The following is a 24570-nucleotide window of genomic DNA, read 5'->3' on the forward strand; positions in this document are numbered from 1 at the left end:
AACAGTGGGGAAAAAGAAGGGAGAACAAGCAAGATAGAAAAAAAAACACAGAGTGGGAGGGAGTGAAGGATGACATAGAGGGTTAGAAGAGGAAAACATTTAGTTCAGCTTTTCAGTATGAGGATGAATATCCATCGCCACTTGTATCAAGACAGATGGAATCAATCACCTCAGGCGACTTCAAGGCGATGCAATGGCACATCAACATACTTCTCCCATCACAACAGCAGTCAGTGACATATGTTCTTCATCAGTATATGACAAATGGGATTTGATTTTATAGATGTTTTTGTAATAGTCAACAAACAGGGACAGAGAAAATCAAATCAAATAAAAAAAAAACAGAACCTAAGACCTTCGTGTCTGGGCAGTTTCTGGATATCGATGCATGGGTCTGTGGGGCATGTAAACACTTCCATAATACTATAAATAATGTGCTGTAACTTTCAAACTTGCTGTTTAGGGATGCGGTAAACTGTGTCATTGAGATGAAGAGAAAATGGTTTGTGCCATTTTATACAACTGACCACCCAAATTTCACTCTGATATGTACTGCCGTTACTGTGTTACCTAACTACACATACAGTTTAACAACCTCATTGACCTCTGTGTTGGCTATGTGTGTGAGAAACAGTTCACAGTGTCCTCTGCCACTAATGCCTCTCCAGATGGGTAGCTTGTGTGTTTGGAGGAGCCTTTATTTCCCACTGGCCAAAGAGGAACAACAGCTGCTTCTAACAACCCAGGCCAAAGCTCCGAAGAAGAGGTGGACCTCAGGCCCTAGCCAAGAGGGAGGAGGGATGGGAGGGTAGCAAGAGAGAAATAGAGGAATAAAGGCAGGAAGGTGAATAATAAGAATAACAAATGTCTCGGCCATCAAAATTCTGAACGACCGAAAATTGCATGATAATTCTCCGGGCAACCGTGTTAGTTTTCTTCTTTCCCCTGCCTCCTCTTAGTTCCTTTTGGTTTGCCAGCACACAGTGGCTGCTGTCTCACAGATTAAATCCTTAAACATAGGTATGCAAAAGGAAGAACCAGACTGTTGTCAAACAGTTCTCTTTCTGTCTTCAGCTGATAAGATTTAGTCTCTCTCTTTTTTCCTCCTTTGTGTCATGTATAAACTACAGTTGGCTAGAATACTCACACCGACAGCATATAGGGTTGCAGAAACACACACACACACATTAAATAAGTTAACCCTGAAAAATTATGTCTACATTTGTGTTTTGCCTGCCTCTGTATGTGTGTATCATGAGGCGTGCATGTCTGCATAAAACTCTTGGCTCAACCCTAGCTACAGAGCTGTAATCCAGCGAGGAATGGTGCTACTGTTTACTGGGGCTTAGCAAGTTGTCACACTACTTGATATCAAGATGACAAGACAGCTTTTCTAGACTGAGTACAGACTTTATAGCTACAACAAACATTGATAGATTTCGCTAAAGTTCATTTTATTATTTCACCATACTAAATATCCACCTAGAATTACATTACAGCAAATCTATTTACAGTGTAACCTACTGTTGTACGTTGCAACTTGATCCCACACTGAACTTACATGAGTAATGAGAAGACTTTGACCTGTTTGTCATGAACTTTAAAACACCTGGTGTCAGTTCACACCTCTGCCCGCTGTGTAGATATCTAAAGACATTTATAAGGTGAACTTATGACTTACAGTGCATTGATGGGGTGTGGTGAAGGAGAATTGAGGTCAGTATCTTGCTAACCATTTTCTTGACCTTGCAGCTCTTTGGCAACTGCATAGCTGTTAATTGGAGGTGGATGTTGGGGGTGAAGGTTGTAAAGAAGGTCATGGGCCTAGGTTTGGCAAGGCCTCTGGATCTGCCTTGTATTCATGTTTCCCTAACATAGGTGACTCCTTGTCTTTATCAGTTTTTGACTCCAGCTTAAATACAACACTTGTGAGCATGCATCAAAACTAACAGAGGCACAGTTTATTCGGCTGCTCCTGTATTTCTACATAATGACACTGTCGATTTTCTAGATCAATCCTTATTTACCGTAAGACAAGATCTTTATGCAGTTGCCAAATATGCATTAGTGCATGGGTGCCAGCTGTCTGTTTCAATAATACACTGAACTACTGTAAGTAAAAAAGATTTTTACCATTAGTCTGTCATAAATAGGAAGGAAAAACTCAAACTAGATCCAGCCAGATTTGTAACGTTGTCAGATATTTGCTACGTGCAGTGTTTCCTTACTTGCGTTCTGCTTTGTTCATTTTTTTATATATGCTTTTCATATAGCACTAATTTCAAGTAAGTTCTGTTGCAGATAAACAGTGTGAAAGATGGACACTGTGACATCAACTGATTCTGGACTCTGCAATTACACCATGAAGTGCTAACTCATTAGTCATGGCTAGCAAGTTTGGTTAGCAAGCTTCATCCGTAAACAAATAAGGGGAAGGACACAGAGGTATCTGGTAATTAGTGCTAATTACTAGATGAATTAAATACTACAGTTGTTTTTCTCACCGTCACTGGAACACAAACTTATTTGTGAGACCCTGTTACTGTGGGATCTTTAGGTTCCAAGACAACTGTTCCATCCACTTTGTACCAATGTACCAGTACCAATGACAGCAAAACAGGTCTAGAGCGTGATGCAACTTCTGGGTTTAAAAGCCTCACCTTTACACCAAATATGCCTCTTGTTATTGCGGCCTAACAACTAAATCTCTGTCTCATCTGACCATACAACTTTTCTTCAGAGGGCATTTGGCATTTCTTGGTCAGCACCCTCTCAAGCCAATGTAAAAGTTGCTTCACTGTGGAAAGTGACACTAGCAGCAGTTCCAGCAGTTTCTAGGCTTGAGCATTAGTTTGGTTCCTGGATTGTTTCGGACCAAATTCTTACAAATTTCCCCTCATCTTCTTCTTCTCAATAAGTTGTACTTACACACAAACTGACAGAACTAATGATTTTGGAATCTGCATTTTTTTTCTTAGAAATACTTTAAGACTCTGGAACTGTCCCAATTTGTGTAAATATGCAAATCTCCTTCTTAGATCTTCACTGAGTTCCTTGGACTTCCTCATTGGTCTGCATATTGGTCAGTCCAATGAGTGTTTCATTTTTATGCTAGCAAAGAGAAACTACCAGTTGTGGTCAATCACGATCAGTTAACAGGCTCTGGCCTTGTCATGTTAAGACATTGCAGAACCCTCAGTACCACTTATTAAAAGATTTAAGTAAATGTTTGTATATATTTGTGCCCATATATATAATTTTGAACCTGTGTGGATTAGGAAAAAAAGCTAAAAAGCATACAAACTTGTGCACCCAGTTCTTGTTTTTGAAAGTCATTAAAGATTTATGCTAAACAATTATTCCACCCTTGAAGAAGAAAAGTTCAAAGAAATCATTAAAGGCCTAAAATTACCATAACATTCATGCCCAAGATGAGCGTAAGTAAATTTCTGACTGCAACTGTAGGTATAGCTTAAAAAAGAAGAAATGGAGGGAATGACCTAGTTGAATCCCATTTTACCCCTTTAAAAAAAGATGGGGACTGCACTTAAACATCTGGCAACTGAAGGAATGTAGCATATAACCACACTCAAAATGTTCAGAAAAAAAGTCACAGCTAATTTCCATTGTGGTATTGTTTAATTATACCACCTTAATCTTGAAGCACTAACTTTAAGAAGATCAAACGTTTTCTTGTTCAAATATACAAAATCCAGACCACACACCATTTAAGTGACCTCTTAAGGTTGCACGCTACATTGTTGTAGATGCAGCTTCACTGAATGTATTCCATGGCTGTTACACTTGCAGTCAAAGTTGTTGTTGTTTTCATGGTTGGGGAAAAACAACATTAATAACTAGCCATATCACTGTCTTCCAATCACAACTTTACACACAAAAAAAACCAGCCATGCTGCTGTTACCAGCTACAAATCCTGGATATCCCGACGCTGTTTATTAGAACAGGGAAATGTTAAATTTCTTAAGGCCTCATTTTCCTTGTCTCACATTTACCGTTCCAAGAATTTAAACAAGTCTTTCTTATCTCTTTTCACACACACATTGTCTTACAATGAAAGGTAAGGGTAGAGAGTAAAAAGGAGGGGAGGATGAATTCACACAGTTCATTACTGGCCATCCATCTCTGTGCTGTTGTTGTCTGCAAATTACTCTTTATGTGCTGGCATGTCAGGCAGGGGCTCCTCACTCATTCAAACTAATCTCCCTATTCTGTTTTCTGAGAAACACAGTGAATTCATGCACATCTCTGAGAACTGCCTCCCTGGTTCACAGGCAACCTGTACAACAGGACTGGTACAAGGTCTCTGGCAGGCCACTCAGGGGGCTAAAAGGGCCAAAATACTGGGGCACCAGTGGGGTACGTGTCTTAGCCTAAAGCTAACCTAGCAACAGGCACAGCAGCCTGGCAACTAGCACAGGGATCAGTGGAGTGGAATCTGTCCAGTGTGATTCTTGGCTGTACTAGACTATTAAGCTCCTTGGCAAGATTAAAATTTACACCCTTTACATACACACACAAACACATATACACAGAAACAAATTGGCAAATGGGGCCCTGGGAGGACAGTGACCTCCAGCAGTCAATGTGACAGATTCTCAAGATGGAGTGGAAGATGAGGGAAGTTTAATGCCCAAGACAACTCCTCAATCTCACAAACAAATACACACACCCATCGCTACACACACCAGGGTACTCAGAACACACACCACACCTGTGTGCACTCAAACACCAGCTGCCTCATCACATTGCCAGGTGTCACGTTGTCCTTGTAGAGAGACAAGCATGAAGGATGCAGAAATAAACTGCCATTTATATCCTTTTGCTCTCTCTTTTTCAATTGCATATGCACACGCACTTACGGCCACACACACACACGCACAGACAAACAACACATGTTGATAGTTTTTGGGGTTCTTTTTAGTTAGTTAGTTAGTTTTTTAAACCATCAAAATGAAATGAACATGAGGCACAACTCAGCGAAACAATGCCCTCACATGTACCTACTAACCTCATACTTCTCCCCATGGACTTAACTTACTGGTAAAGAAGCCTTAAAGGTTGAATTATCCAAAACTTTTTGAGTGATATTAACAAGTCTTACATGTCCCCAACAATGTATATTTCAAGTTTCAGCCCAAAATACCACACCACCCGGAATGCCCTAGGTTTTGAGACCCATTATGGGCTGTTTTAAAGTTTCCACAAGTCATAGTTGTCCCCCTGCTAACACTTACTTTGGCCACATTAGCCGCACTAGGCTACAACCAGACTTTCCTATTCTGGAGGGGACATTTTGATCTGAAGAGTCTCACTTTTTTGCTTTGTTTTTGTTGTTTAGGTGATGGGAAAACATGGGAGAGTTATTTGGTTATTTATAGACTGTATTTAGTTGGGGTTTTTTTATCACTTCACTTGCTATCACACAGTACTTTTTAATATTTTACTGGAGCCATTATTTGTCTTGCATAGTACACAATAACTGGACAATAACTGGACAGGAAAAACACTAGCTTAATCTAAAAGAACACAGTGTTGCTGTGCGCTCTAGTTTTTAGCAGGTTTTTGTTTATGGTTATACTCACAAACAAACTAACTAATCGATGCAGTGGTAAAGTAGCAGGTATGTGCTCTGAAAGGTCAAATTACATTATTTTGTTGCTTGTTTTTCCGTCATGTAACTAATAAAGTTAGTTACAAAGCCTCGGTTCCTTGTCAAAAATAGCTGTCCGCTAGCAGACCAAGCCCAGAAAACATATTTAATATTGGATACATTTGAACAGAAAGTGATTTTTAAGTTAGCATTTTGGATCAGTTAGCAGCAGTGTTAGCAGCATGCTGTAATTCTCCCCTTAGCGCTGACACAGGAAGACAGATGCAACAAGGGAAAATTCTTATTGGCTTTTAAAGCTGGGAGATGGTCTTGTTGCCAAGGAGATGGGTCTTTTATTTTCTTCATAAAAGTCTCATAACACTATAAACCAAACCTTTAAGATTAATGCTTTCACATTTGTGATGTTACTATTGCAATTAAACAGGACTTTGTTTCATTTAAGCGTTCTGCTTTGCCTTGCTGCCTAGACAGAATGCATTACACATAACAATCTCTCCATAACCAAATAAATAGACTGAAATCATTATTTATATTATTTAGTCAATATCAAAAATGTTGGCTGTCAAATATGTTTCATATTGTATTTGCTGTAATCCACAATCTTTCTGAAATTATCCAGACTAATTTATTCAGCACTTCAGTGCCTGCTTCAGTGTGTGTAAACTGTCACTGACACTATCTGCTTAGTGACACCAAGTAGCGGTGCACACATAAAAGTTAAGTGCACAGAATGGAATGCAGCCTTGTGTTGCTCCATGTGACGGGCCCCCTCTGAATTAAAGTGATTTAAGTGATACTTGCCTTCTCAACTTCAAAGTGTTTTCACATATCTGAGCGGGTAAGAGGGGAAAAAAAACACATTGCGCTGTGATGTTATAAATGTTTGATTTTGTGTGGGCGAATCAAATACTTTGATGTAAACTCTTGGTTGCGTAACTGACTGCAGTTTTAGAATTAAATCACTTAGAACTGTGCACTGAGTACACTGGTCCTTTTAATCTGCAATCAGTTCAATCAGTCAGAGGTCAGCCCTCTCTCAGCCCTCTGGGCTGACAATCTGCACCAGGTTCACTTCTTATTGCCACATTACTTATGGATAAGGGAGAAGGACTTTGTTGCTCTCACCACAGATCAATGGGATTGGGCTCTAATGAAGTGACTTGTCTTCCAACGTGTGTCTCTTTGATGCTTACCTGTAAAGCCTGCACACAGACTTTGCACTCCAGGTAGTAAATAGACTGTTTGCTACCAGAATTCATTACCACTCATGCCATGCTAACATGCTTTTTGCCATCTAAAAACAAACAAACAAAAACAACATACTGTGATTGTCATTTAAAACAAAACTTTGCATTTTATACGTATTACAAAGGATTACCTTCCCACGTCATCAGTGGGAAAATCCCAGCCGATGTTTTTCTGTCTTTCTCCCCTCACCTACGTTGTATTTCCCCCTGTATACTAGGCTGAGATGAGACAGAGGAGGATCACACTCATCCCTGCTTATCCGTCTACTGCATTTTTCAATATCAGTGGAATGTCTGACTTTGTTTGCTCAGTGCTGTGTTACAGCAGGAATGTCATTTTCTGTGTTAGTAGCCAACAATAAGCTCTGGTCAAGGAAAGACAGTCAAGAGGGTCACTCACACCAGCAACGCTGGCCACTGACAACCCATTTCCATAAGTTCATTGAGGTTTACCAAATATTGTCTCAACAGCAACCTAAAAGTATAATCTAAAGCAGATTGGGGCTCGGGGGGAAGGGTGGTGTACCAGGTTTTTATTCACACATTAAACATGAAGTTCTAGCCACTGCACCGCTTTCAATAAAGAACACTTTATGAGTCTGAGCCATCTTTTAAAGTCCATGTACTGCTTGGAAACATGTGCATGTAAGAATGTCTTGTAAGAATAAGAGTTCCTTCTGTGGTTCTGTTAAAGCTTTTATGTGGCTGTGGTATCAAAGCACTAGATCACTAGCACCCTGTGTTCCTCTGCTGATCTGAATTCTAGGTTTAATTTTCACTAATTTCTGTACATACTCACTCCCACCATTTCCTTTGGTTTATTACCTGTTGCCACACCAGAGATTCTTGGTGTTTCCCGACCAGGCTCCCAAAGGTGTGCTGCAAAAGCTCAATCATAAAGGCCTTACAGATACTGCTAAGAAAGGAAATGATGATGCTGGCTAATGAGAACCATTCTCCTCTGATCACCGTGCGCCTAGGGAGCCTTTCAAGCTAATATGCTTTCAAAGTGCTATAAAACCACAGGGTAGAATATGTCATGCAAGTGAGAAAAAGGAGCCCACTTAAAGGCAAGGTGAAATATGGTATAAAAGGGATGAATAGAGACAGCAGGAAATAGAAGACAGTTGTGACGATTGTAATAAAACTTAAGGACAAAAACTTTGCTTTGTAGTTTAAGTGATCAGGAAGGATGTATTTCATATGTCATTAATTAAACAGAAACTATGTTGACATTTCTCTAAATTATTGGCAAAAGAAGTATTTAGACAACTTTGCTACATTATCCGCAGTCTCGCACACAACAAATGGATGGCCCTGCATATCTGACCAAAAACATTTGACTCACTCCTCCTACATCTATCCGCAAACCAGACCATTCTGCTAATCCTCTCGTTCCTTCTTCAACAACCCTACTCTGCCCTGCGGAATTCTCTCTCAGCCCCTTGAGCTCCAGATGAAAGGCTGAGGGAAATGGCAGTCATACTGGTAATATCCGCACCGGGACACAGCCACTACATCTGCAGGCCAGCCAGCTCTCTATGCACGGCAGTCCTAAGGGACCTCATTCAGCCCAGGACCTAGAAAGAGAAGATCTAGGGTTGGATTGGCTCTATCTAGCTTGCCAGTGCATACAACCACTAAATCCCCAGTCCACCCTTCTAACCCTTTACTCTCACGGTAGATTGAATCATAGGTCTCTATGTTGATTTCGACTTGAAAGCACCTTTGAATCTTTTTATTTCTCCGTTACCTGCGCTACAACGTAAAAACGGACAGCCTTATGCCTTTTACACTCAAGTGCGTTTAGTTTCAGGCTTTTCTTCTTTCCGCTCTCCTTCACATTTGGCTATTACCCTGAATCATCCAACTTGCAACAATCCACCCTTAATCCTTAGCCTTTTCGCCTTCTTTCGTTGTATTTTTGAACAAGAAAGGCAAAGTGCGTGCTGGGTCCTGGACAACAGCAGGCTGTAGCGGGACTGTGGTCGATCCAGTGTAATCTTACTAACACTAGTGCAGGTTGGCTGTATCCTGCCCAGCTATTCATTTCAGAAATGTAGCTCCCTTGCCAGAATGAACAGCTGCTACACACCTTTTTGGCCTTATAGGCTTTGGAGGAAAGTTCTTTGTATGCCTTTGACATTCAGGTAAAAATACACCACCAACAACAAACCCATTACCTTAGTGTGCTGATACTATGTGGCTAAGTTGAACACTTTCACCAAGGTCAGATTCAGTGTGTGTTTGCCTGTGAGTTTGAGTATGTGAGCAAAGTGAGAAAGTGAAATATCGAGCATTGATAGACGTGAGTGCAGATTTTGCCCCTGGAGGTAAATTCAAAACCTGTTGATGGAGGCCTTCTTGTACCATACAGCCACACCTTTTTAACTATGCAGCACTCTATTTTCTTAAGTAAAAAAGCCACCAAACTAGCTGCTGCTAATTTAAGTTAATTATCAGAATTTACAACCTAAGGGTCATATTTACACTCATGCACACACTTGTGGACACACTCACATCTCAAATAAGGGTATGCAAGGATAGACCAGATGCACAATAATCGACTCCTATAACTTTCAATCTAGTCAGATTTTGATAATTACATTCTTTGACAGGACGCCAAAGAGAAACAATCACTGCCTATGGCTTCATGTTAGACACGTTTACCCACTGAACTGTAAAGTTTGTGAAAAAAATGCCAGGGGGTGTTTTTGTTTTCTTGATGAGCTCACCAGCATTCCTGACAGATGGTGTTTGTTACCAAAAGAGAATTTTACTTTCATGGCTATACGATTCACACTTTGTCACTGCACATCCCTCCGGCTCAATCACAGGAAATGTTTATCCATGCGATTACTCGTACTCCTCTGAGATGGATAACCTGCCTTCATCTCCTTTTTGTTTTCGTGACTTTTCACACAATACCTGGTAGACTGCCTCAACAACAGCTTTAACGCTATAATAACTTTTCTATTTGAAGTCAAATACAACAGATTTACCAGTGGGATGGAGGGTTTTTTCCCCGTTTATTTTTTCTTCCCCAAGTTCAATCTTAAACTTAAGACTTCATTATAAACTAAAATCCCATTCTTTTAAACTTGACATTTCTCTACTCTATCTTTTCTCTCTTTTTCTCTGTTTCTGTGCAGATCTTCACAGAAAGCAAGAGACGACTGCCTAATCTGCCAGACTCAGACTATGCTAGTGGACAGACAAATAAAGCACTGTTCCAGCTTCTGATGTACAGAAATTTGGTGTCTCGTCTATTTTCCTAATGGAGAGATAGTGGTTTAATGTGCAATTGTGGGCATTTTAGAGATTAATACGTTAATGAGCTATCTACAAATGAATAGCTCCTTTGGAAGAAGCAGTGCAAGTGTTTCGGGTAATACAGTTAATAAGCCACAGTCACGCCACAAAATGTACCACAGAAGGGGCTCTCATAGCTGCAGGGGCAATGGATAATATGGTTCATTAAAGAATCACAGATTTATTCCCCTGTTCATGGCTGTGGCTATGGCAGTCCGAACATGACCAGGCCTTCCTTATCTGGCGCACAAAGTACACTTGTGTGAAAATCTCCAGGCGAGAGGAGCAGGATCTGAGCCAAGATCAAACCAGGCATTACATCATGCAATCACACTGCACTTTCTTTTGGAGCACAATGGTATGTCTGATAAGAAATTATCTTTACCAAATCTTGCCTTGACTATTTGTAATGCTTTCTTTTTAGCCAGACAGTGTAAAGTAGAAACATTGTACTACCAGTTTATAGCTCAGTTTTTTAAAAAGCTGCCTAGTACAGTCCTTTAGTTTTTTTACAGTCATAAATCATAGAAACATCTGTATTAGCAATCTTAAACAAACTGCATTTTCAATATGCAGGAATTGTATCGTCTCAGTAAGACTTGCAGCAGTTTCGTGCCATCTGTGCGATGGCACAGACTGAGAATCTGTTCTCCACAGATTAGCGCTGTTCATTTGCTTCGTAATGAAGTCTCTCTTAGCAGAACAGTAGGCGGTCATGCCCCCTTTTAACATGGACCTTGGGAGCTCTGGCACTGTTATACAGTGGCAAACAACTGCAAAAACAGATGGAAATAAAATAATCTATGCCTACAATGTCCTTTATCTTGGCCCAGCTGGGAAATTACTTTAATGGTTGGCAAAGTTGATGTTCGGATGAATGTTTAGTCAATATATGAAAAGCCATAAAGGCAGTATCTACCAGTCCCACTTTGTTAATTCACAAAGATCACAGTAAGAAGTGAAGAAGAAGAAGTAACTTCGTAACAGTTAAAGAAAACTGAACTCTTAGGAGAATTTGAAAGCGAAGAATGTGAAAGAATGCCCGCTAGCATAGTTGATATACACCAGACAGCTTCAGCCAAATAGTTGAGCAGACTCACAAATGAGTTCAGCCTTGTGTGGTGTGATGTGCGTCTCTGATAATGTTTGCTATCTCTTGGCATTAGACTTCAGAGAAGCAAAAAATTCTGTCTTACAATCAATTAATTAATTAATTCTGTCTTCTTGTATTTGTCTAATACAAGGGCCAAATGTGTAATATTACTTTATAGCCCATTACCTTACCAAAAGGTGTGATTTGATGGAAAACACACTTATAAAGCTAAAAGACAGTAAACAATGGGTCATTTTTTGAAAAATTACTGGAGGTAGTTTAGGAAATCCCAGACAGCATTTTGCATTGATTATCTGGAATACTGGTGGTAGAACTCTGACCAACACTGGATTTTTTCATCCGCACTGTAACAAGGAGCTGGGCTGAGAGGATCTTTCCAGAACTGCGTGTAACTGGACTTTTTCAGTGATATTTAACTGTACCGTATTGTTTTATTTTCTTCTTTTCTTCTAAGTACAAACAGTATTACGCTGTTCTGATTAAATATTCCCTTACTTTGGGATTGTGCCTTCAGTGCAATCTTCAGGACCTCAGTTAAATAGAATTACTTTGTCAAATGTACGACATGTGCTTGTCTGCGTTTGTGGTGGACAGAGTAAACATGGTACATGCTACATATTGAGAGACTGCTGAATCAGCAGCTGAAACGCTGGCAGTCTGAGCCGAAGAGGCTCAGCTTACTCAGCTGGGATTTTATTACTTTCCCTCTTTGTATTGCCCGTCCACTTCCTTCTAGCTCTCACTGTATGGTATCTCCAAATGGTCTATTTACCAGGTGCATTGAAAATAAAAATCAGTTTTAAAGTACAACAAGGCTGACACTAACACTGGTTGCAGTTGCCTCTTTTTTCACTACATTGCTTGGGAAAAACAAAACACCATGGTAATATGGTGTTAAAAATGTAAAATCTCTGCAGGAGATAAAATATTCATTAAAATGAACACGAGGTCCAATAGAGTGTGTCTGTAAGTAAGCAAGCCATCTTTTTGATTTGGCATCTGGTATATAAGGTACTTATATGCCACCACCTTTGCTGGAGCCTCAGCAGAGTGTGAAAATGTGATTTGAGGTGAATATCCTTTGCCAGGTAGAAGATGAATAAAAGAGAGAGTTTGTGACAGTTCTTAGAAAACAATAACAGGGTCACTTAGCTGAAAAAAAGAAAGCACACTGTCTCTCCAGAGGCAGGCACTTCCTTAGTTATATAACGCAATTGATATTCTAAATAAACACGCAGACTTCGTGTGGAATTGTGCTTGTATAGTGAGTGTTTTTGCATGGAAAGGTGTGACTTACAGTGTTTGTCTTGACCGTCTCCTGAGGCTTGACAACCATCTTCATCATCACACTCTGTGGTGCTGCCCTCCTCCCTTTTCCCACTGCCCAGCTCTTCCCAGTCGTCCATTTCTGCCAATTCTGGAAACATTTCCTCTGTGTCCTGCATATGCACAGAAATATGGTTAATGCATAAGATCCCAATATCCTGCATGTGAAACACTGTGAGCAACTTTTAATATAGATAACATATGATATACTTTAACATAAGTTTCTTTTTGATACTGCAAGCTGCAGATCCTTCAAAAATCTGTCATCTGTTGGACTGTTGGATCAAAGTGGAAGATCACATTACTCCTGTATAAATCTCAGGACACTTTCTGAGAGCAGAAAGGTTCTGAAATGTAGAAAGGTTTGGCAGAAAACAAACCAATTATACAGTGGCAGTTGTTAATTCTTTTGGTGAATTATTCTAATTTATATTAGGTATTAGTCTATATACAGCTGAAATAAGACTTTATCAGCCTGGCCCATCAGGACCATATCCTTCCCTCCTGCTGTGTGGCCAACTAATTGGCTTTGTTGGCCCTTCATGCTGTCCATCATCATCAGGGTGGTCTCTGCTCCATAACACCATGTCTGACAAACTCTCATGACACAATAAGAAAACTGTACTTTGCACATTAAGTTCAAAATAAGGGCATAGATATCAGAACTTTGGAATATGTGAAATTATAGATGGATGCATTTGCACACATGTGTGAATACACTGTTAAACCTGCTTTACAAAGTTTACAAGATCATTCCTGGGACTAACTGACCTTAAAGGGAAGGCACAACCAGCGAAGACATGTTGAGAGGTGAATGAGAGGCATGGAGTTGGCCCCATTCCTCTCATTCACCTCTCGACATGTCTTCAGGTGTTGTGGGATTACAGATGTCTTTGCTATTGACACCACCCCAGTGACTCACTCACACACCTGACAACAGAAGAACAAGTTCTCTCCTAAGCCTTCAGTGCCCCAAAAGAAACATTTCACAAAACCAGACAAGTTTATTTATAAGAATTAGAGTGCAAAGCTTAAGAGAAACAAGACAGAGAATCAGACATGCTAGTGGTCCAGTGATAACACACTCATCCCACGTGATGTTTCAAACTACAGTAAACGTTAACATGCTATCTTCAACAAGCTTAATGTGCTTCTACAAAGGGTGGCTGTCAGTCTGCAACATGTTCCAAGTGTGTGGATTCAGGAAAAAAAAAGTTTCCTGAAAAGCTTGTTGTTCATATAAGTAACACAAAGAAAAACCAATGTTAAGTGGGCTCACCATGTAGGTCCAAAAAAGTGTCTGCACAGACTATCATGGAATTTACATTCTGCAAATTCCCACAGACCCTTACAGACTAACATAAAGGAATCTCAACTGTTAAAGGTATGTGTCTTAAAATGTATATTTTGACTTGATGATAGCACAATAAGAAAAGTCTCATGGTCCCAAAAAAGATGCATAAGGATAATCTAATAACCTCAACTAGCAGGAAAAAAAAGCAAGGAAACAGATTAATCGCGCTCATGGCAACTAATTTATTTGCTAATGGCAAAGAAAGGTTTAATTTTCAATTAATAAGATGTTTCATAAGAGGTTTACTTAAAACAAAAACTAGATGTCAAGATAGTCAAAGCCCCAAACTGACAAACAGAGAAACTGAAGCACAAACCAAGGAAGCTACACGGAACTGAATTTAACTTAAGATAATAAATAAATGCTTGTTTGGGTACCAGAGTAATTCAAACAGACATATTAGTATTCTTTTTTCCTTTTTCTTCTTCTATCACATTAGTGATTGCAGATGCTAGAGAAAGACATTTAGAATGGTTTTGACTCAAGCTGGTACTTTTACATGATAATCGGTATACTCATTACTTCCATCATGTTTCACATTCAACCACATTCAACCAATGTGAAAGTACATCTTCTCACTGTGGCCCGAGAGAGTAAAATGAGATGATACAGCTATAACCACTTAAGTACAGGCTGATAAACCAGATCTTGTACATTTCAGGTAAAAGTGAAAGTCATTGGTAAAACTGGATGTCTTAATTTTCACAAGTGTGAATAAATTACAATAGGAGGGGAACAGGGTGAACAATATTTGACAGTTGTTAGAGTTCCAAATTTTATAGTATGAGTTAATTCATATTACAGTTTGCTGACAGACTAATGACTGATAACTGAGACAATCTGGGAAAAAAGAGAAAGCAATGTTCTTGAATAAGATAAACCCATTATGATTTTTCTATCATGTAAAGCAACTAAATAAATTCAGTGTGCATTACAGCAGTTCACAACCAAATGCTCTGCTAAGCAGCATAATGTTCGCCATCACTTGATGCCAGCGTGATATTAAGCTTATAACTATGGCACTGAGTGGATGTTTGACACAGTGTTGCTTGGCCCAGCTGTCCTTAAAGCATGTTAATTAGGGAGTGAATCAATTAAGGTGTTGTTGCTGTGGAAACCACGGTTAGTATAATTGTTGGTTTGTTGCTGTCTACTGAGTGCACGGTGTTGGGTTATTTTTGTTAAGTCACGATTGCTAAATGGTCAAACTAAAGTCCTTCCTTTACAATTGTAACATAGCGAGGAAGCAAATGTATAATTTGTCTGTGGAGCTAGAGACAGATATGAATAACATGAATGTATAATGTGATAGAAAAAGACTGCTTCTGCTCTGGATTTCAATGAGCATCTTAAGCACTTTCTTAAAATGGTTTGTATTTATTTAATTTTCCTTCTCGCTTTAGAGCAGAAGCCATCAACACATCAAAGGAGCGTTTGTTCACAGGCAGCCTGCTAAGCTGTGTCAGTTTTTTTCAAATATAAAATATGCTACAAAAAGAAAACAACAAAGAAAACCGTAACAATATGTTCAACAACACAAAGGTTGATCTGTTTATGAGAAATAACAACAACGACTCAAAGGGTCATCCTCCTGATCTGTCTCCAATGAGGTACAATGAGTAGACAAGTGGGAACAATATCTCAATAGCAGCAGACTTTACATTATGGATAAGTCAGAGATTTACTGTGCCTTTGAGATGCAGACAGATGGTTTTGTTCTAACATGACTCGTCACTCTCTCTGACATGTCTGTGTACCGTTGGATTAGAATGACCTATTAGAATTGAGAACATGTATATGTATTTACATTTAATTTCAATTTAAACTTTAAATAGTTTCACTGAAATGAAGACTGACAAGCTATAATTTGCGAGCGCAATTAACTTTACAATGTTTTATGATAATCAGAAGTTATTATCGTTAATGCCATCATCTGTATATACTGAATGCCAACAGTTTCCGAGAAACAACAAAGACAAATGAAAGGTTTTCAAGTCTGGGAAAGAAAACTGAAGCATTTTGTTGTTTTTCTGTTTAAAAAAGGAGCACAGACAGGCGCTTGAACAACTTGCAGTTGTGTAAGCTGATGGGTACGGCGAGGGCACAGATACAAGATACAAACCTTTTCCTTTAAGGCTTACCTTGAAATTACCCTGGCATCCAAGGGCAAATCAGGTATTCCAAAAAGGCTTTGAATAAAATCCCAAATCATGAAATATTTTCTAGTTCCCCTCTCACAGTGCCAACTAATGCACCTCTCTCTTTCTTTTCAAAAGCATTCTTTAGTTAGAGGATGATGCGGCAGGTTTGAGAGAATCAAGGGCTGAATTCCTGCATTTTTTAATGCTTCCTAGTCACGCTAAAATCTGTACTGCCAGGAGTAACCAATCACCTTGGAGTCTAGAAGAAAGACTGAGCTGTATAGATTCTGCTGTAATGTAGACATAAATGGGACATCTAATCATGAAATGTAAAAATGTGAAATGTGACCACTTGGCATATGATGAAACCTACTGCAACAGTTACAGTAAGCATTTTCATATGGCTATGCATACATTTAGGGTATGATTGGCAACCTTGCGGACAAGGATCATAAGTCCTATCCTCCATGTGCCCACATCTGCTCTTTTTCAGCCCTGTCTGAAACAGTATCACCTCATCGAGGGCAGTGGTGATAAAACTGCATATGCGGGCAGAAAAAAAAGGAAAGCAAAGGAAATTCTGGAGGATACTGAAGGAAAAACTGACAGCGGTGAATGTCTGCATAACATAAGTACTCTCAACTTGTTGAATGAAATTGGCTACATTTTCTCACATACTGTTACGGCCAACAATGCTTTTAAGTAAAAACAAACATCAGCTGGGAGACAAAATATGAGTGTTTAAATATGTGTTATGTCTGTGTGTCTGTGGATGTCCCCAATTAAAGAGGAACTGGATGCAATTATCTCTATTTCTCACACTGCCTGACAAAGAAAAGGCGGCTGGGAGAGAGACGGAGCAAGGGAGAAGCTTCTTCTAAAAGTATAGGAATGAAAAGATGAAAACGGTGCATCCTAAGAAGAGTGACAGGTTCAAAACAAACTCTGGACAGCCGCAGTGCTCTGCCATCCATACCTGCAGTAGCTGTACTGTGCTGCTTGTGTATATTAATTATACCTGTTATGGTCAACAAGACTGTTCATAACTATAAAAGAGCCTTATCCATGTGTATGTAGAGCAATTGTTATTTTCTGATGGCAGCAGTGGTTTCATTATAATATAGTTTATCATAGCTTCGTTTTTATAATTTAAATTACTCCGTCTGTCTACAGCAGCCTTCATATTCCCCACATGTTAAGAGAGAAAAAATCATGTTTGGATGCAATTGCAAAATACAATTACAGAGAAAAGCTATAGAAGGATCTGTCTTGGTGAACCAAATCTTGAATATAATGAGCCAGAGGTGTTCACATGGACTAATTTTGCATGACATTTTATTAAATCAGTATGAAATCTGAAAACAGATGCTGTTTGTGGAAAAAAAAAGTCCACCTAAGTTTCTTAGAACTCTGAGCAATGTTTTCAACATTTTTCAACAACTGCCGAGCCACACCTCCACTACAAGCTAGCACAAGCTGATTGAGTTTGTCGCTGTTAGTGACACTCTGTTGGACATGCCCTCATGTAACCCCCATTACCTAATCGCTGCATTGGATTGTCACACCCTGCTCCTGTAAGGTACTGACTGAAACAGCTCGTGTGTGGAATATATGCGCACGGGAACAAACTTTGACTTCTAACAGCTAAGTGATGGAGATGTTATTGAAAAATGCGTGGCAGTTTCGGTGACATCAGCATTTTTCTGAGTGCATGTTCCGACAGCTTCCTGCGAGAGGTGTGCGGGTCGAAAGACAGCGAATGGTGCTCATTTGCTGCTGGGAAGCAGATTTTTTAGACATTGAAAATCGGCTTCAGATGTCCTTATAAAGGAGCAAAAGGTTTGAAGAGCTGACTTCAAGGCACCAATCCGGTTTACACACCATGAATACCAAACATTATCAGGATAATCAACCCACTTACTGGGTCAAATCAGTGTAGCTTCTACACTACTTGTGCTTTTACTAAGGCCAATATGCTGGGAAAATTAAATTAGATCGTGACTTACTTTTTCTCTGAGATATCCATTTCTCTTCTTTTTCTATTTCAAGATTTCTCTTCTTACCTGAAGCCTTTGAAAATATGTTTATTTATCTAATGTAAAGTAAATTAAATCAGTGTGTCTCAAAATGAGATATTCAGAATCCCAACTGAAACAGATCAGGAATTTAGTGCCAATTTGCAGCAATATGATCAATTGCACTTTTATGCCCCATCATCCCAAATGGAAAAGTGAATAATTTCACATAAAAACCCAGCATCTCCTTGATTCAATAACATTTACTAAAAAGGAGAAGCCACAAGAGTCTGTAATCCATCTTGGTGATAACCTTAAGAAAACAGTCTTTAATATGGTTTTACAAATGCATACCATAGCAGATTGAAAAAGATTAAAAAGGGGGATTTGGAAAAGGGATTTTTGAAACCGTGTCCCAAAAACACAACCAGCCACATATTTTCTTAACAGGACAAGAATCACTGTATTAAAATTATAACCCAAAAGGCAAGCAAATACAGTATTACCCAGTGAAGAAAAACATCCACAGTTCACTGAATTTTTATGAGCTTTGCATCTAATTATGGCATTTAAAAAAAAGTTATATTTAAATTACAGTCTGGGTTCATGAAGTCTGGTTGCCAAGTGAACGGAGAGCTCTGGGCAGTGAGACTTGTTGCTGTATCGTTGCCACAGCAGCAGTAAAGAGCAGCAGAGCTCCTGTGAAGACCAACTCCATCATCTTCTTCAAGTGGAAAGAATTTGTCCCCTCCCTGTGACAGGCTGCCAGCTCAGCCCGAGCTCTTTCTTCATCCCTGGACTCCACTAACTCTTGAGAGCTCAAACCCTTTCACACTGCTGCAGGCATTGCTAAATCATAAAAGAGATGTATACTGAAGTCAGAAAGTCCGCTGAGAGCTGTATATCTAAAACCAATATACTTTAAAGAATCAGCTGTTTATTTTAACCGTTTCTAAAAAGCAAGGACAATTAAGTCTATCTAACAAAGGCACATAGAACTCTGAGTCTCTGAGTCTGTGCAGCAGCTGATAGGGCCATGGACTGACTGGACCCACAAAGAGGATATGCACAGTGCGGGTCTAAAACGAGCATGGCTTCTCTGATGTGGAACCTGTCTGGGCCACTGGCCAAACAAGACAGCAAAGCAGCAGTCAGTCCCATCAATCACATGTCAGCCTCACTATATTGCATCTTTATGCTTTCCAACTCTCTATCCTGCAACCGCTTTCAAAATTGTTAATGCTATTGCCCCTTTATAGGCGTGAGTCTGAGTGAAATAAAGATAGAAATAAAGCATGAGAATCAGCGTCTGAGTGTTTTGGGTTTTTTTTCCTACCCTGAATGTTGCCGCTGACTTTGCATTTACAAAAGTGCAAAGTGACAAACTGACAAATGATCTGGACTTAATAATCACATGGAAACAGATAGACCGTTGTGAAATGATCCCCACCCAAAAACAGCTGGACTGATGGCTAAGAATCAGAAATCTACTTTGAGCATTTATTGTCTGGGTTAGCAACATTTACAGGCAAAAAGAAAGAAAAGGAGAAAGAGGAGAGTTAGAGGAGGTACACAGGGGAGGACAGGGGAGTTGGCCTACTCATTTAATGGACTATTTTATAGAAGGTCAAGATTTAGCCTTGTCCCGTGTGTGTGTGTGTATTTTAGTTTTATTTCTAGATGTTATGTCCTTGATTTAACGTGGAAATGTTGTGTGCATGTCCTCTAGCTCTATCCCCGTGTGTACTGTATGTGTAGGGTTGTGTGGGTGAAACTCACACACATACTCATTTTGTAAAGGGATCTGAGTGCTTAAACAGAAGGGTGCCATGGTTAGATGATGGGTCATAGTCTGCGATATATCAAGAGTAGTTTTCCAATCCTCTTAGTGCCACAGTGCTCAGAGTGTAACTGCTCTTCAGTAGGTAAAAATATACACGTCTTTAAGCCCACTAATCCCGGAAATTGAGGTTATTCAAATCTGGAAAAAGCTGAGATTAGACCTTCTCTGAAAAACCTGCAATATCTTTTAAGCTAAAAAAAAAAGAAAATATGGATATGATTTAAAAGCAGTCGGTGTGCATTTGTTATTTGTCAGCGTCTAATTTCCATTTAAAATGAAATAAATATCCACAGTAGTTCAAAGGATGAAAGAAGACAAACGCACGGCCTAATTATCCTCCTAACATCAACACACAATCGAAATCTTAACCCTAAACAGTCGTTTGAAGAAGTGAGGACTTAAAAGTGTTGCGAGCATCTGAAACTCAAAGGAGTTTTTGAAAAGATGAAAGTGGGGGTACAAGCATGCACGGAGGACCAACACTGTGCAGGCTATGCTTTGAATAATCTAGTCCATGAGAGTAAACCAGGCAGACTTTTTTTTACCTTTTGTTACTGTCACAGTCACACATTATACTATCAAACTATTTTTTTGTTGTTTAATATGAAATCAGATTTAACATAAAATCAATCAAACTCATTATTTATTTATTCAAAGATAAAAATTGATAGTTTTTCCTGCACTTTTAGTAAGATAACCTTTACTTTTATGTGCTTGCAGCTCTTCCAAGAACAATGACAATCACATGCCTGGCTGGTTTTTGGTTATTTATAGGGTTGCTCCATGCTCCCAGGCCCCCTCAGCAGCCCACTGTATACAAAGCAGTGTGCGTCTTTCCAATAGCACACCTGAATCTCAGAGCAATGAAAAACTTCCTTTTCCAGTCCTTGTTTATGAATGCAGATAGATTTAAAAAAGCAAATTAATTTTCAGGTATTGCCCAGGGTTTGAAAATTGCATGTTGCATGTTTTGTGCCTTTACTTATCAACTGTTTGCCAGCATCCAGCAAAAGTATGCTCAAAGGTTATTGATGAATTGAAGCGTCTGGTTTCAAAGAGGTTCAGAACATTCAGAACAAAACCACTTTTATCTGGCCTACAGTATTTGTCTAAATAGTGACCATCTTTGCTGTCAGGCATAGATGAACTTTAAAAGGTAATATGCAGCATTTCAGAAAACATACAGTTTTATTTTCTCTTTTTTAGTGTTCCTATGTCTGCAAATCTGCATCTTAGCAAGCAATCTGTTCACACAGGTATGAGCACATGTGATGACTTGTGCTGTAATCTCTAGTTCGACTGGTTGATAGCTTGGTTGATATTTGTTTATTCAGCCAAATTCTCACTGATCAGCCAATCTTGTCACCTCCTGCGTGTTTTAGTAGCTTTTATTTTTCCCAAATGAATGTATCCTGTTTAATTAACATTTACATTTTGTCAACTTTTCCTCTGACACCATAACAAAGAAATTGTTGGTGCAGCTTCAGTTTGTTATCATATAAAAAGAATCTAAACATTGCAGGAGTTTGCATATCAAAGCCCAACAACCAACAGGGCATCTAAATTTAAAATGAGTCTAAAAACCTGTCGGTGTTATTATGTTCAAACAACTTCCCCGTTTAGGCTCAAGGCTTTGAGTGCAAATACATCAGAACTTGTCGATTTCCGTGTTTGCCCTAATAATTCATTTATAACAGCATTCACACCAAACCACAGATTCACTAGCTCCTCGGTCTCGCAGGAGCACACACCTACACCGAGACCAAGCTGAACGTTTCTTCTCTTATCACCCCCCACCCAGTGCCGCCAATCGATTGGTTTGAGAGTAGTAACGATTCCAGTCGACCAAGACTTTCTTTGGTTGACTGTCACTTCATGCAGGCTAACACTCTGTGATACTCTCTCTTATCTGGCACAAACATAAAGCTCAGTCAAGCTCTGGCACCTAGTGTAGATGCAAGGTAGGCTTTTCAAGTCTGTAAATGTCAACAGGACACCCGCTCAACTCGGCATAGTTTCCATGACAACGAGGCACTTGACAGCCACCAGCACAATGGGATGTTGTGGTCTAACAGGAATGATCTTGAACTGCCAGTTAACAGGTTGAGTGATATATAGTGTGGCTGCTGTACAGATGAAAGAGTAACGAGTGACACTATCGACTCAAATAAGACTAAAACAAAAATACACTTAATACAGAGAAAAAGGGAAATCCATAAGATGGAAGCATGGGAAACCACACAGGTATAAAAGTGGTCAAACGGAAAAAGCAAAGTGAGATATAGAGATAGAGCTCTAGTCATCGCTGCACTTTCTATCTGTGGCCATAATTTTTTCAGGGCAACAAAAGGGCAGGCGGGCAGAGGGGAACCAAATCCTGGCCCGTTTGTCTCCTCAAATGGCCTCTAGGGACTGTCTGAAATGGCCCTTTTCTTCTTGGTTCTTTTCAGCCCTAAACCCCATCTACATGACAAACAGTGTCACTTTGAAGCTGCCTGTGTCATCTATGCTATCTGTCACTCATTCATGACCTTTTGCTCCTGCCTCTCATCTTTCTTTTTTTTTTCTTTCCACAGTAATTCCCTTTTTTGTCACTGTCTCCCTTTCACACACTATCCTTTTCATTTATCTTTGATATCTGCCTCTGAGCTCAAAACAAGTCTTTGGATCAAAAGAAAATGGCAAGGACATTTCAGTAGTTCTTTTGACAATGTGTTATAGCATTTGAGTCCTTATAAGACTTTGAGTTGCATTTGTCCACAACCAACAATCATCAAGTCTGTATTATTAGCATTATTATTATCTTCTTATTTCCTCTTGTTATTAATTACAAAACACAACAATTAGACCATGTGCATCCATCACAGTTAAGCTCTTTACTCAAAATCAGAGTTTTAATGCTAAAATATAAATATTGTTGTTATTCATAAATTTTCAAACAACTATTTGACAAGAAAGCTGAAAAATTGACAAAAAGAAGAGAAAAAAATTATTAGATTCTGAATTACAGCTATTTACTTGCATTCCTGAACAGACAAAAATAGGTTTAGTGGTTGAATGTTATTAATGATTGAGTCCAGTGTGTTGGCTCACATTTTAGTGTTAAAACATGAATTCAGTTTGTTATTCTACTAATGAATAAGCGCACATTTTATAGTTGTAAACACATTTTTGACAGATTTCTATTAATATTTTCTTGTTTTTATGATAGCTGGTCTAATAAAAGAATTAAGCTATGCATATGATAACTGAAAAATCCATCCTACCGTGTTGAAGTTCTCCAGCCTCTCCTTAGCTTCAGCGACTGTGCACTCCACATTGCGAACTTTGACCTCTGGGTTATTCCTCTGGGCATACAGACCATTTCCTACAACTCTGCCTGTATAACTGTGACAAAAAAGAAAGCCGGAATCAATTTAGTCGCCAACATCATCTTTATGCTGTTAACATGCAATGCTGAATGTATTTGTTAATATCAGAATACTTATTGCTAATGTGTTATTGCTGTGAGTTGCACAATTTAATATGACTCTGTGATTTATCACTATGGAAATATACCTTGGACGCTACAACCAATCAGAAACACACACTATGCCAGGCTCCTGGTTAGACTCCAGCGTCTTTATAATTTGCCTCATTTGTCAACAACATATCGTTAAAAAGCTCCATTATGCATCCTCTCCTGCATCAACACTGAAATCTAATCCAGATCATTTAATGATGCTTTTCATGGTCTTGTGTGAGGAAATATTTTAATGATAGCTGAGCTCTGCCTTGTAAAAATTGTGATTGAGACAAATGCATGCTGGGCCTTTTAAACTCTGGCATGCTCTGTGGCCCTGAAGCTTGGCAGGAACTATAGCTGTTAATTTCTTCAGAGCTGTTGTTGAGCTGATGTCAGAGAGGCTAAACTTTTCTAGCGGCCAACCTGAATTAAATAGGAAGCGCTTTTGATGTCTAATAATAGATTGGAAATTTGTCTGTAAAGAATCGGTGATTTAACGTTTTACAGTTTTGATGGTTTAAATGCTGAACAGTTGGAGCTGATACTGAGCACTGCAGTGTCTCGCACAGGCGTTCAAAAACAACAAAAAACAACATCAGTGTGTGCCCATTTCCTGTAACCTCCACCAGCACTGGCTCGCTCTTTGTGTCATTAATCTTATTTTAGTCTAGTATTATTGTGGCCAATACCGTAAGCAGTTGACCTCACGGGGGAGGGTGAGATATACAAGTTGACTTTCGATGATGCGATGCACTTATCCCTCATTTTCCTCCAAATTAATTTTAGAATTATATATTGATGCTAATCTTCCATACTTGGGAGATTTAACGGCACTGGAGAGGAGTGACATGTACTGGCAACAAATCAATTGATGCTTCAGCAGGCAGCGCGAGGCTGATAAAGTGATTATGGATGGTTTAAGCGAGCGTGTTTGTAAGGATGTCTTTATGGGTATGTGAGTGCTTTTGTCGTCGTGCTTGCATATACTTGTACTTGTGAATATGAGTCGAGGCAATCATAAAAGTGCTGACCCTTAAAAAAATCTCTGGCCTGTGATATAAGCAGTGTCTTGATAAGGTC

At 39.3% G+C, this 24570-nt stretch overlaps 1 protein-coding gene across 2 annotated transcripts in view; it reads right to left on the reverse strand.

The window, feature by feature from the left end:
* Positions 1–24570, reverse strand: part of gpc5c (glypican 5c) — a 101193-nt gene that overhangs the window by 8632 nt on the left and 67991 nt on the right. For both annotated transcript variants that reach the window (XM_005721275.1, XM_005721274.1), the window contains 2 exons: positions 23252–23372; positions 12604–12745 (listed from right to left, as the gene is read on the reverse strand). In XM_005721275.1, the coding sequence (XP_005721332.1) occupies positions 12604–12745; positions 23252–23372 (263 nt within the window). The remainder of the gene's footprint in view (positions 1–12603; positions 12746–23251; positions 23373–24570) is intronic.

The sequence above is a fragment of the Pundamilia nyererei genome, unplaced genomic scaffold (assembly GCF_000239375.1).
Source record: "Pundamilia nyererei isolate P.nyererei 1_Seehausen unplaced genomic scaffold, PunNye1.0 scaffold00004, whole genome shotgun sequence".
Lineage (NCBI taxonomy): Eukaryota > Metazoa > Chordata > Actinopteri > Cichliformes > Cichlidae > Pundamilia > Pundamilia nyererei.